This window comes from Ipomoea triloba, chromosome 6 (genome assembly GCF_003576645.1).
Source record: "Ipomoea triloba cultivar NCNSP0323 chromosome 6, ASM357664v1".
In the NCBI taxonomy this organism is placed as follows: Eukaryota; Viridiplantae; Streptophyta; class Magnoliopsida; order Solanales; family Convolvulaceae; genus Ipomoea; species Ipomoea triloba.
Genome location: NC_044921.1, coordinates 11,815,183 through 11,829,593, shown reverse-complemented (window position 1 = coordinate 11,829,593; position 14,411 = coordinate 11,815,183). Strand labels below are relative to the sequence as shown.

At 35.7% G+C, this 14,411-nt stretch overlaps 2 protein-coding genes across 2 annotated transcripts; one reads left to right on the top strand and one right to left on the bottom strand.

Annotated features, from left to right (window-relative positions):
- The first annotated feature begins 2,977 nt into the window (after nt 1-2,977).
- On the top strand, nt 2,978-7,634 carry LOC116022165 (homeobox protein ATH1). The gene is made up of 5 exons (XM_031262763.1): nt 2,978-3,204; nt 4,182-5,542; nt 6,183-6,556; nt 6,792-6,852; nt 7,043-7,634. Exons 2-5 carry the CDS (start codon nt 4,331-4,333, stop codon nt 7,187-7,189), a joined length of 1,794 nt encoding a protein of 597 aa, XP_031118623.1. The 5' UTR covers nt 2,978-3,204; nt 4,182-4,330; the 3' UTR covers nt 7,190-7,634.
- Nucleotides 7,635-8,145: 511 nt separating this feature from the next.
- On the bottom strand, nt 8,146-12,426 carry LOC116021851 (protein NDL2-like). Its single transcript, XM_031262345.1, has 11 exons — nt 12,161-12,426; nt 10,966-11,065; nt 10,536-10,633; nt 10,356-10,444; nt 10,054-10,114; nt 9,870-9,956; nt 9,679-9,756; nt 9,427-9,483; nt 9,226-9,281; nt 8,798-8,933; nt 8,146-8,704 (listed from the first exon to the last, which is right to left on the bottom strand). Exons 1-11 carry the CDS (start codon nt 12,218-12,220, stop codon nt 8,483-8,485), a joined length of 1,044 nt encoding a protein of 347 aa, XP_031118205.1. The 5' UTR covers nt 12,221-12,426; the 3' UTR covers nt 8,146-8,482.
- Nucleotides 12,427-14,411: the final 1,985 nt, after the last annotated feature.

Genomic DNA, 14,411 nt, shown 5'->3' with positions numbered 1-14,411 from the left:
CAAAATGATCTTGTATTTAACGATATTTCAACAATTTTGTTGACGAATGACCAAAATAGTCATGCCATAATAATACTATGACAAAAAATGAATATTCTAGAAAAGAAGAACTAAAATTGGATTGCCACCTATAAATCTATGACCGAAAATGAAATTAGTTCTTTACAAATATTATGATTATAATTTTAAGTTAATGCTAGTAACATAATTAAGACTTAAACACAAAAAATTCATTAATACTAATTAATTATAATTATAGTTATAATTATAATATTATTGTTACTAGTATTCACTTGGAATTATAATTATAACATTTACAAATTGTGTCTGGTCTTTTTTGTGTTTTTTTCTGACTCCCACATATAAGTAGATATGACCGTAGTTTGGTTATAGTTATCGGTTTTGGAATGCCATTTTGAACCATCTGTTCGAACTCTTGTTTGTTTTTTTTTTTTCGTAAATTCTATTTTCTATTTTTAAAATAGTTCAAATTTAACAATTTTTTTCCAGTTCGGAACCCGAACCGACGGTTCCATTTCTAAAACGTAACCATAACCGTCCCTATGGTTTATGTTCGGTTGCTACAGTGTATGATAGGTTTGAACATAACGGTTGACATCCCTACATATAAGCAATAATTTGTTAGAGAAAAAAAAATTAAATATTTATTTTAAAATGTAAAAACATCTATTTAACATAAAATGGATGAAAACAGATACTTTTAAAATAATTGAAATAACTAATATGGATACATGAATAATTAGAGAGAAAAATACTATAGGCATATAATTCATGTGAAAACAATGCCATTTAATTTTCCCTCTATGTTACTCTAACACAATAAAATATGAGTTTCAAGCCCATGACATATGGTGGAATGTCAATATCTAAGTTTGTATGTACTAATTTTCAAAAAAAAAAGTTTGTATGTACTGGAAAGTTTCAAATTTAATTTTTGATTTTAAGTTATATAATTTATCTAATATATAAGACTTTTAGATAGCGATTGTGAGTTGTGAGGTGATCATATATAGAGTGTTGATTTTTCCAAAAAAAATATATATAGAGTGTTGATGGAGCTAGTCGTTACCAATATATTACTCAACTTTATTGATTGGAATGAACAAATAAAATGGCTATCATTATTGAGGAAAAGCAGATAGATAGATAGATAGATATTCTCAAAAAAAAAAAAAAAAAAGATAGATAGATAGATAGAGGACAAAGGGAAACCAGTTTTTCAGAACTGAAGGCCAACTAGCAGATTGTTGGGTGAGGGGTTGGGGGGATGGACCCTCTGATTCTAAAGAGTAAAAGGCTGCAACAGAAATGAGTGGAACTGCACTGCAGCATCAAATAGTAGTACTAGTAGAGCCATGCTTTTTCATCACTCTTTTTTTTTTTTTTTTTTCTTTTTAATACTCCGTATATTTCTTCATTTCTTTCATGTTCTCTCTCTATAATCTGTGTATATAAATACCATGTATCCCACTATCCTGTACACACACACACATATATATATATATGTATATGCCTCCGTCATAGGTTAGTGATCAAAAGGTTGAGCATACACGAGTGTAAAGACCTTGCTTAATAGGGGAAGATCTTGCATCACTAAGACACAAAAGATGTGAGTAAATTCCGCTTTATAACCCTAACTAACCCAGGATTAAAAATAAGATTGGCTCAAACTAAGTGAGCTTGTAGTTACAAGCGTAGATTTCTTGTCATCTTAACTGAGATACTCTTTGTCAGTATATCTTTTGATAATAATAATAATGGGTCCATATGATTCATAACCCTTGCCCCTCTGCAAAAGCCCATTTTTTGGCCTTTATTATGACCCTCTCTTTCATGCTTTCATCTCAACCCTATATGTGAAATTGTGAAAATGAGTGAAGTTGAAAAAAGGACTCTTAAATTCTACTCTCAATTTTTATTTTTTCTTACAAATTTTAAATGTAGATAATTTTTTCTGGACCCACAAGATAAAAATATTATATCTATATTTACCACATGGAGTAAAATTAATGAAGTAGAATTTGAGATTTTTCATAGCGGAAATGGTGATGAATAAAAGTCCTTTGGGTTTTTTTCTCTTTTTTTTTTTTTTTGGGTATCACTTTAGACTTTAGCGTTTGTTTTCAAACTTGTGGTTAATGACTCAAGAGTATTTAATGAGAGAAGGAGGATAGGAGATAGGTAGGGGTGTGGATTGCTAGTGCTGCTACTAGATCATGATTCTTCATGAGGTCTGAGAGGACTCTGAATTTTCATCAGTTTCTTGGGTTATGGGTCCTGAATAAAATCTCACTTTTCTTCCTCATGCAAGAAAACGCCTTACTTTTTGCATTGCCTTTTACTACTCTCCTGAGGTTTGGCTTTGGGGTGGGGTGGGCTGAGGTTTTATTCATTTTCTTTAAGCTTTTCAAAATCAAAAAAAAAAAAAAAAAAAAAACCTAGTGGAAATAATAAAAGTCCACACAAACAAATTGCACTTCATGTAATTAAGGTGGGGATAACTCTATTTTCGCCAAGAAAAAAAAGTGAGTCAAACATCATAATGTAATGGATTTTGTACCACAAAAAAAAAAATGTAAGTACATATTTTTAAATGTAAGGTATCCTAAATATGTCTTAATTGTAGTAGGTACTTTTAAGTCCATATCATACTCAGACTAATATTAGTTCGTCTCGAGTCGACCTAATTAAGGGGCAAAGTGCTAGTCTAATTGATTTTTTCATACAAGAAAGATTCAAAGTTTCGACCTCTCTTAAGGGATAAGAGTGTACGATCACTCATGCAAATTAAACTGGTTTATTTTAAAAGTTTTAAGATAGAGATTAATGCATGATTTGCAGGGTGGGGGTTAACTACTCACTGTAGACTAGTCCTGCCACATTTAAACTTTCTTTTAACGTTGTTGTTTTTAGTATATTGTTATTGCTAATGTTAAAAAAGAGGGGAAAAGGAAACTCCTTTGGTTTGCACTTTGTTTAGAGAAAGAAGAAAGGGAAACCAATGATTTGTTGTGATTCCACCACATTGGCTTGTTTTGGCATCTTTGAGGAAGCTTATTATATTTATATTTAGTGACATCAACCCAACAGAGAGACTACAAATTTCTGGGAAAAACAAAAACACCAGCAAAGGGTATCCATCATAGGAGAGGAGGCTGAGGCTGCTCTACAACAAAGTTTAAGGTTTGTTTTTTCCCTCATCTCCACTATGTTTAAGAATACTTATGCTAAGAATGCCTGAAATTCTTGATGGGAAATCTAAGGTTGTTTGTTTTGTTGCCATTTCTTATCGTGTTCCTGCTAAATTTTGAGTTGTACATGAGATTGAAGCATAGATTAGAAGTAATATTGCCAAATTTTAGTAATAAATTTGATCACCATAAACTAACATTGAAGAAAATGAGGAAATAATTCTTAGAATTTATTTATTTCCTGACATATTTGAACTATTCCTCCCCTCAAACTTTGATTATAATCATATTCAACAGTAAGAAACCAAGTGGTTTTGTTGTCCTAGTAAAGATCAAATGTTTTGTAATTGGAAACTTTTTGCCATTACTATAATGATAGGATTGGTACTATTTTGCAATATGATATTTAAAAAACAAAAAAAGTAATGAATGGTAATAGGAGAGAAGTATTCCTTTTTAGGAAAACAAAGAACATTTTTGAGACAGGGAGTCAAATGGGTTAACATTTATACACACTTCTTTAGATAACAACAATGGTGATAGGAAGAAGTTCTCAAGTTAATGTTTTTCTGGTTTTGTTTGTGGACACCATTGTTACTATAGAATTTGGAACATAATAAACTGTTTGAAATCAAATATCTATCCTAAGTTTATTTTAGGATCAAACGCTTACCGGTCCGCCAAAAGGCATAGCTTGTAGTCCAGACTCAATTTTATTTCCTTATATACTGTCACATTTGCTAGAGACAGGCTGATAGACTTGACCCTTCAGGTATTCGCCCAATAATCCCCTATCCTAGCCAAATATTGATGGACTTGACTCTTCACCGACCTCTACAGACAGTTTACTTGTGCTACTTTCCTAATTCACAGCTGGACTAATCTTTCTTTTCATTTGAACTTTATATGCTTTGATTAAAGATGAAAATCATTATGTTAACAATAGTATAATATATGTTTCTTTTACAGGTTTTACTGTAAGAGTGACAATCTGTGAAATGGCGAAATACTGCAATATCTAGTATTTTCACTTGCTATACACAGAGGGGTTTTTGGGAAGACATACTATACGGACCAGAGCAATTTAGTTGCTTTTGCTTGTCATTTTTATTCACGGGATGACACGAAAGGATATGGTGCTGAGTAGGCCAATAGATATGGCAGACCATAGTCCTATTGTTGCAGATGAATATTTGCTGCCCCCGACAAACTTTGTATCGATTGACTGTCCCGATTGGATCAACCTAAGCAACCAAAACGAAAACCAAAATGAAAACCAAATCATGGATGGACATGGAATGTCTCTTCCTTCGGTGCTGCAAGGTGAAGCAATGAACAGCTTTGTGAGCGTGGCGAATTTCAGTCAACCCGTTAATTGTGAGACAGTTAAAGATTTATTGGTTGGCAGTTCGTATCCAATCAACGGTGCTCCTCAAATACAGAACGATTTTCTTCGGGAGAGGACACCACTGTCAGCTGTATCCCTTGCATACCTTTTGGCTGCAAGAAATGGAGCATATGAAAATCCAGAAAAGTTTGAAGCTTCTGCAGCCACGTTACCATATTCGACGCAAGTCACAAGAGGTTTAGGTTCAAATAGCTATTCCGATATTTTCAATCCCTCGTGTGGATCTCTTGCAAACCATGAATTCAGTGTGTTGCCAGTTGATATGAGCAGAAAATGTGATTTCGATAAGTCAAATGCTCCGCCAGAAATCATGGGGACAGTCATGGGAAGAACAACGGGGTCTCAGCCATTCCAGTTACCCGGGAACATCAATCCCGGGGTGTGGTTCTCAGCAGAAAGAGCGAGTTCAAGTTCTAGTAGCCCATCTGGCTCGTCCAGATTTAGTAACGAGCTGTCCCTTAGTCTCACCACAACTCCACCACAGGTTGCCTGTGGAACTTCCATTCAAGACCAATTTTCGGAGTTAAGCTGTTCTGGTGTAACCAGCAATCCTTTCCGGGAAAGGGCATTTGGATTAGAACAAGCACCTTGCACTGGCAACAAAAATCTATCCTTGAACTTCGATTCGTATAAGCCAGTCCAACTTTCCCAATTCTTATCCGGATCGAGATACCTTGCAGTGATGCAAGAAATACTTTCTCAAATTGCCAAATATTCACTTGAAAATCTTAGTTCAATAAGCTATCCAACTAATTTGACAGATGACGGTGAGCATAGTCCATTTTCTTTGAGCTGCTCTGCTGGAACTGGAAGGGGCCTCGCTGTCTTAGGCTCTGATCCATTTCCTTATGGGGCCCACAGAACTATAAACCGAGTGGATGCGGAAACAAAGAGAAAGCATCTCTTGGCTTTGTTACAAGCGGTATGTATGTTAGTGTGAATTAGTTGTTGGTATTTCCTTAATTTAATTTGGAAATTGCTCTTTTGCTGTTTATAACAAAATAGTGTTGAAGTGTTGAGTTTAAAATATTTTAGTATTTTGGGCACATTGGAAAATACTAAAAGTATTATGAAAGAAATGATGGTTTTCTAACCAGTTGGGTTGGCGTGTTTGGCTGTGCACTATCATCCTTTAAGAGAGGTCGAGAGTTCAAAAACCCTACTCTCATATGGAAATGGCCAACACTTTGGTCCTTGTCCTTTAATTGGGCTGGCCAAGTGGCCCCTGAGAGTTCAAAATCCCTACTCTCGTATGAAAAAACCCGATATGGCCAACACTTTGTCCTTTGCCCCTTAATTGGGCCGGCCAGGAGACCCCCGAGAGTTCAAAATCCCTACTCTCGGATGGAAAAAATTTGATATACCCAACACTTTGCCTCTTACTTCTTAATTGGGCCGCCCAGGTGGCCCCCTAAGGGCCCTAATTATAGTTAGGGACTTAGGGCTTACTCAGGACATCACGTGGTTTTCTGAGTTGACATAATTATTTTCTTAGTTTGTTAATCCTAGAGTAGATAACTATGCTCGACTAATCTTGATTTTTACCCACCTAAACTACTCAGGTTGATGATCGGTACAGCCAATGCTTGGATGAGCTCCACATGGTGGTCTCTGCATTCCATGCTGTTACCGAGTTACATCATCCGACTAGCATACACACTCATTTTGCTCTGCAAACTGTCTCGTTCTTGTACAAAAACCTGAGGGAGAGAATTAGCACTTTCATTCTTGCGATGGGAGAACAGTATTCTAGTTCTTCTTCGAGTACGAGAAATGCGAGGGAGGAAAAGTCATTCGAAGCATCTTTCATCCAGAAGCAGTGGACGCTTCAGCAGCTAAGGAAGAAAGACCATCAGTTATGGAGACCCCAAAGAGGATTGCCCGAAAGATCTGTCTCGGTTTTGAGGGCTTGGATGTTTCAGAACTTTCTTCACCCGTAAGCCAACCTCTGCTTTCTTTTTCTTCGCCTTCATATATAGTTGTCAATTGAAACGAAAATCCCACATGTTGATTTTCATATAAACTAGACTAGAAAAGAATTGATTCATGCTTATGTATTGTAGTAGTATTAGGTATTACACATTTAGGGATACTGAATTCTTGGATTTTATGGTGACTTGTACAAACTTTGATCTTCGTTCTTGAATTGCATTCTAATTTCAATTCCCCAGATACCCGAAGGACACAGAGAAGCACTTGCTTGCTGTAAAAAGCGGTCTAACAAGGAGTCAGGTACGTACACTTACTATGCACTAAATCATTCATATATACTCCCTTTTTTCCGCTTTCTTATCACTACATATATATTCTCATTTCGATTGTTTCCTTTCTGCTGTCTATGAATTGTTGGGTCACAGTTTAGTGAGTGATTCAAGAATGAATGTACAAATTTACGAGTTATTAATGTATGTAAAACAAACAGGTGTCGAATTGGTTCATAAATGCGCGAGTTCGGCTCTGGAAACCAATGATAGAGGAAATGTATGCAGAGATGAACAGAAGGAATCATAATCATAATCATCATCAGAATGAAGAAGAAATGAATGGGTGTAGAAACCAAAGGTGTTAGTGAGCTGAGGGTAAAGGAATCAATGGTATAACTGTATTATTATATGCCATGCCTGCATGAGTTGTGCAGATGAATGAAAATAGATTCATTTGTCCACTATAATTTATGTATCTATCTGTATATGCATGCATCCCAACCCCACCACCCCTATTGATTCAGCTATGTATCTCCAGCACTAGCAGATAATTGTAGTAAGTCTTAAGCTGTATGAGCATGAGCATGTATGTTTTTGCTTGGTATTCATATGTATCCTCCACATACCTTACCCGGGAAACTACTAGGTGGCCTGCAGGGATAGCTCGATTGGTTCTTGGATGATAGGTCGATTGGTTCTTGGATGATAAAATTACTAGGTGCGTGCATAGACGCATTGTATTGTATTCATGTGTGTTAGTTTGCTGAGATGACTTCAAAATATTATAATAAAAACCTATACAATTTTGAATGAGAACTTGCAAATTAAAGGTGGTAGCTAGATATCATTCTATTTTAGAGAGCCCTATGGAGAAGTTAGTTATGTGAGTTAATACTAACCAGAGTTCTTCGAGTATAGTGAGAGCCCTATGGAGAAGTTAGTTATGTGAGTTAATACTAACCAGAGTTCTTCGAGTATAGTGATAATCTCACGTTTAGTCAACCACCAACAACTCAGTCTTAAAGATTACAGGTGGTTAAATTGAAAGCTTAACCACCAACAACTCAGACTCATAGTCCTTTAAAGACTGCAAGCGGTTAAATTGAAAGTTTAGAACTAAATGTGGTAGTGCCATATACTCAAAATATCTTAATTGGTATTATCTCTTAGTTATGTTTACCAAGTGATATTTCCATTTAAATAATAATAATAATAATTAGAGAAAAATGCAATTTTCCCTAATAATAATAATAATGTGTATACCAACATTGTCTAATAATATCAGAGTATAAAAGAAACAAAAAGCTAATAGACATACCAATGCAAAGAACAAGTTGGGACCTGGCCTGCCTTCTTATTATCATTATAGTATTCCTTTCATCATCATCATTAAAACAATAAATTATTCTGGGATGTACAAGATTATGACTAATTATTTTGATTACAAACGTAAAACAAAACAAAAAAAGTGGGAAAATATATATATATTATTTTCTTTCTCTATCATTTTCTCTCACCTTCTATTTCCATTCTCTTATCTACAATCCACATGTAACTTTTTTCTACCCTGACCTTAAATCTTCAAATCTGGGATTTTGTTACATATCTTACACAAAATCACCCCCCACTTACCCTGCTTTCATCTTCTCCTGCTTGTCTCATACCTCTATAGAAATCCGTGTTTTAATCGGTTTCAACTTCAACCCCATGCTCTCCGGTGAAAAAAGCTCGGGGGAGATGCTAGTTGGACTTAACGGACTTCTTGGGCTTACGCTGAACTGCGATGGCCTGTAAAACCCGAACCCCATGAGGAAGTACTCCAACGGTATCAACATTGCATCGGGTTGCTCTTCCGTTACCATTGACCCGCACCCTTGAACCTGTAGGATATGGAATATATATCGTCTGGTGAATTTTACGCCTCTGCAACTGAGAGAACAAGATTTGACTAGGAATCAGTTCTTGCATAATACCTCAACTAAAGCACTAAACCTTCTGTCGAGCTTCGAAGTCATGTGGAGAGCCTCAAAATGGAATGGAGAGTTTTCGCCCACAAATAATAATGAACGACAATGCAGCCTCCGTAAGCCTTCTGTAATGTCCGGTCTCCTGCCAGAGACCACGATTTGATTAATCATGGAATATCAACATATGCATTGAAAATTAGCTTGATTTTGGTTCTCAACCCTAATATGGCATGTCGGTCAAAATCAAGCACCATGAAAAAGCAAATGCGCATTAGCATCTTTATCACGTCATGCAGTTCTTAAGACCAATATCCATCACTTGAAAGAATAACAAGAGAATAAATTGAGACGAGGAAGAGGTAAGAGAATGCAACTATAACAATGAGATCCGAAGTGTTCCAAGAAAAAAAAAAAAAAAAAAAAAAAAACCTTACTCATTGATAGCTTCAAGAAACCGCCAGACATTTGGGCTCTGTCTCTCACCCAGCAACTGAAATATAGATCATACAGACCATGTAAAATCAGAACTAAGAAACCAAGCAAAACCCTATCATTCGTATTCAAAAAAAAAAAAAAAAAAAAAAAAGCAGCATACAGGAAATAATATGGAAGATTAGAAAAACTGAAGCACTAACTCTTCGGCATGTTTGAACTACATCTGATTCAGGTACTTCTACGCTACCACGAACCTCCTGCAATTTCATGTCACTGAATTAGCATGTTTTGTTGCCCCAAAAGGTTAAATCCCCAACCCCAAGGGCCCCCACACCCTGGCCCAATAGAGCATTTAGGAGAATATAAATCACAGTAACTCAATGGCTTAGCAGACGAATTAAAATGTTTTCTGTTTGTAGCAAATGAGTTTTAAATATGGGATGGAAGAGCACCTTGCTAAAGTAGCGCATGAGCAACAACTCCTTAACCAAACTACACATGCCGCAAAAGTAAAGGAGATTTGACATAACCTGCCAATTGTGCAACAAGTGATGTAAGAATGAAATATTCTCGGCTCAGTATTCTGCCCAACCGAGTATGGGTAGAAAAGCATATAATTGCCTATAGCGTGCAGCAAATATACCTTATTACATAGCCATTCTGTCCATGAGGGTGCTTTGCACAGAGGGGAAACAAGAATCAGACCCATAACACGTTTCGTGTATTTTATCTGTGGGGTACACAATGGCTCAGCAAACAAGACCAAGTCCTAAGCAGAAATGACATAAGCTAATAGAACTATAAGTTTGCCATAAGAGAAAACTTACCGCAAACAAAGTAAGAATATAAGCTCCAGCAGTAACTCCCATACACATCACTGCACCAAGTCTGCATAAGGAACGAGAAAAAACACAGTCACTTTTTCTTCTAGATCAACCGACGAATATGGAATTTTGAAAATAAGATACTCAAGCTTCTATAGTCAAATTAAAATTAAGTTTCCATTTGAAATCCATTTCCCGAATAATTTATTCAATGTCAGAGGTTAGCTACATGTGTAAAGTGTAAAAGGGAGCAAAAGCTAATGTAATTGGCAAAGTAATCAACACAGAAAATATCATATAAGTACCCGAAGTAATCAAGAACCTCAGTTATCTGGTCTGCTAAATCATCTACGGATAATACTGCCTCATCAGGACTAATTGCAGTAGCACCCAACTGCAAAAACTCTTGCAAGAAATACCCGATAAGAACAAATGTGAATAGAGATATTCAACAAAAAAGACAATACTTAAAGATCAAGTCAGACCTCATGCCCAGGAGGACTTATATGGTATATAGAGAAATTATGAAGTAGCAAAGAAAATGCTTCGGGACAAAAGAACAATCCTTGGAAACATGACATATCTGTTCGAAAAAAATAAAAATAAAAATAAAAAGAAGAGAGAGAGATGTTAGTCGTGCCTTGGAGAAACATCAAATTTTATCAAACACACCAAAAGCAAGATATTGGACAGAAACCAATAAATAATTCCAAGTTGGAAAACTTCATTTGGAAATTGATATTTAAGCACGTGGCAAAACCATTCAGAAAATAACAAAAGTGGTTAAGACTTCCAACAACTAAATCCAGGACATAAAACTTTCACAAACGGAAATTAATTAGATGTTTCAAAAGTTCCAGGAAAATTATGAATAGCCCGCAGTGTTTGATAATAAGCTAAAGTTGATGCACTTACAATTCAAAGCCAGATCAGGGTAGGTAATAAGAGCAGGCTTGTCCTGGTCTCCAAAAACAGTAACGGAGATGGAACCATGGCCAGTTTTTACAATATGCTCCTGAAGGAAAATTACGGGGAAAGCAAAATCAGTAACATAACTAACATTACCTAACATATAGACCAAAGAAAATAAAGCTTCAACACTTCTGTCCCTTTCTTCTTGTTTTATTTTCCTTTTAGTATTCTCTATAAGCCAGCTGTATTGGGTCTAGAATACCCACCAGACATACTGAAAAGGGGAACAATTAGTGCAAACACAAGCAAAGTATCTTCTATTTCCTGAAAAGAAAACCTAACTATTTATTTTTTTCTTGAATTAGCTTATAGCCTCGTGTCTCATGGATCAAATAACAATCTTTTTCTTATTATCCGGTAAGAAATGCAAGGATATGATGGGCTTTCAGCCTTTCACGAATGTAGTGAAGCATTTCACAAATAGTAAAACAACTAACATAAGAACACAAGAATACTCATATTTAACTAAGACCAGCAAATTTCCAAGAATTCTAAACTTATAGGGCCTTGGGTTCATGGATCAATTAAAGGGTATTCATCTTGAAATTTAGTTTCTTCTTCCAAATACCGCGTATTGAATCAGTGACCTAAATCCATCCCGGCTTGAAATTTAGTTTCTTGTAAGAACTGCCAGGATGTTAAGTGGGAAATAACAAGATTACAAAAATAGCAAATTAAAAAAAAAACTTCTTAAACAACTGAACTAACACACGTAAATACCAAATTTTCACAAGATCAACAAATACCAACCAAGAATTCTGTCTAAATGGATCCCAACTAAAACTGAATCACTATGAAATTTCATAGACCCCAAGAAAAAGAAACTAACTTGGCTTTTGACGACAAAAGATAAACTCATCCATAAAGAATCATAGCAGAGGGAAAATTACTATGAGGCATTCAGAAGAACAGCATGTATTATCCTAACTCAATGTTGTTAAATTGGCACTTTTTACACTAAAAATTTTACATTAATAATGTCAAATGAAAACCAAAAAATATCAAACCAAATTCAAAGAAAACCATGTAATTCACAAACCACACTAGAATTCATATGAACATTTACATAATCACACCCAGACACACACATATATGTATATACATGCGTTGGTGGAGGGAAATGTGCGTAAAAGCAGACCTTTCCGGCGAGGGAGATGGTATCAATGTCGACCGACACAGAGTCGCTTGAGTCTCCCATTGCCGCCGCACTCTATCGCGCTATGTCTCTCTCTCTCTCTCTCTCTCTTGAAATGCGTTGGATTTGGGAGCCATACTCATATATATACGAATCTCCCTATCTCCATCTTCTCCCCGAGTTTCTCTCTCTAAATATACGGAAATACATTTTTTGTATGTATCTATATATACTGTATCGTATATTGCGCAATATTCTCCGTTCACTTCTCTCTCAAACACTTTTTTCAACTTTTATTTATTTATATATATATTTATTATGAGTTCTGAATCTGTACGCAGACGTCATTTTCGGTCACCGAGTTAGCGAGCTGACCCACAACGTTCACCGGGTCACCGACGCGAGTTAACTCAACCCAAGGGCTTTAACTTTGGTTAATGGACCGACAGAAGTGGGTTCGAAATGACGGGAATAGCCTTTGCCCTTTACTTCCTTTTGTTTTCCTTTCTTGAGCTTTGCTTCTCTTTATGTTTGGTTTCCTTTCCCTTTTAGATTGAGTCCCAAGTCCTATTCAACTTGATTGCTTCTTCTCTAATCTTATTGCAAATTTCTTGATCCATGTCATTTTCACAAATTATTAAGACAAGAGTCACATGATTCATTCAAATTTTATGTTGTACTTGTTATTATTCTCGTCTAGTATCATATAATTTGCTATGATATATAATTTTCATATTTTTAAATTACAAAAATTATACTTTTAGTTCCCTAATTATGACTAGAATATATATATATGGTCAAGTTCTAGTGTGGCCATGCGACCACACTATTAGGTATGTAAAAATGCACCAATTATGTATTTATGTTAGAAAACACACAACAATAAAATACACCAGCACATCACAAAACGCACCACACAAAAAAAAAAATACACTATACCTCACCACACCTAATGGTGCATTTCTGAACATTGTGTTGAGCATTTATGCATACCTAATGGTGCGTTTTGCGGTGATGTATATCTAATGATGCATTTTTTGTGCATTGGTGCATTTATTTGATGTGCGTTTTCTAACACTATTGGTGCGTTTTTGCATACCTAATAGTGCGGCTGCACGTTAAGGCCTGGCCGCATCTATATATATATATATATATATATATATATAACGGGTAGCCTAAGAGAGAACTAAGAACAACTCACAGCCGTCCACGTGCCTAAATCTAACGGATCAGGAACACTCATTTTATAAAAAATGCGATGGCATTTTCGTAAATAATTGAACATCGAATTGCAAGTAAATTGTGTTAAAAGTCCAAGTAACAATTTCATATAGTGCACCTAAGTACTACTAAAATGTATTACAAGTGCAAGTAAAATATACACTGAGTATCAATATTAAGTGCATCTAACATTATAATTAGTTGCACCAGACGTTATCACTAAGTGCACCTATGTGAAAGACTTTATCGTCAGGTGCATGAATGTTACCAAGGTAAATTACTTGCACTTGTAAGTAATCTTACTTGCACCTTTTAGTTGCAAACTTGCATCAGTTACTTGCACTTGTAACACATTTTACTTACACCAAATTTTGAGTTATTTACGAAAATATCACCACATCGTGTTTTTAAAATTACATCTGATTCGTGAAATCTGGACATATAGACGACTGCGAGTGGTTCTGATTTCTCTCATGAGTAACCGTTCTCACTTGAGCATGCTCCTATGTGTGTGTGCACGCGCGCGCGTGTGTGTGTTAGTAACGCTACCTACCCCTCCTAATCTCCCTCTTGACATGACACTTTTAATTTGATGATTTAGTCATTAATAATAAGTTAGTGGGGTTCCAAATCATGACATCTAATTTTTATAAGCCATGTTAGGATGGATTCCAAGTGAGCGGGAGGAGGGAGGGGGGAGGGGATTCTTTAGGAGAACAAAGCATCATACACACACACGCGCACACACACACACAATGATCAAATGTGAACTAGGTTTCTCGTGATAATTGTGGACTAATTTGCTTTATCCATCTAGGATGATCAATGAAAAAAATGATGTTTTTATAAATATTAATATAAGGGAATCAACTTAGGGATTTCATGCATCTATATCTTTAACGTAACATAACAAAACTAATTAGGCAATAAGGTGTAAGATGATTTAGAAATTAAAATATCTTCATTTTAAAAAGTAACTGTGCCATTGATCTGAACCTTCAAAAGAGAGGGGGGGGGGGGGGGGGGAAAAAAA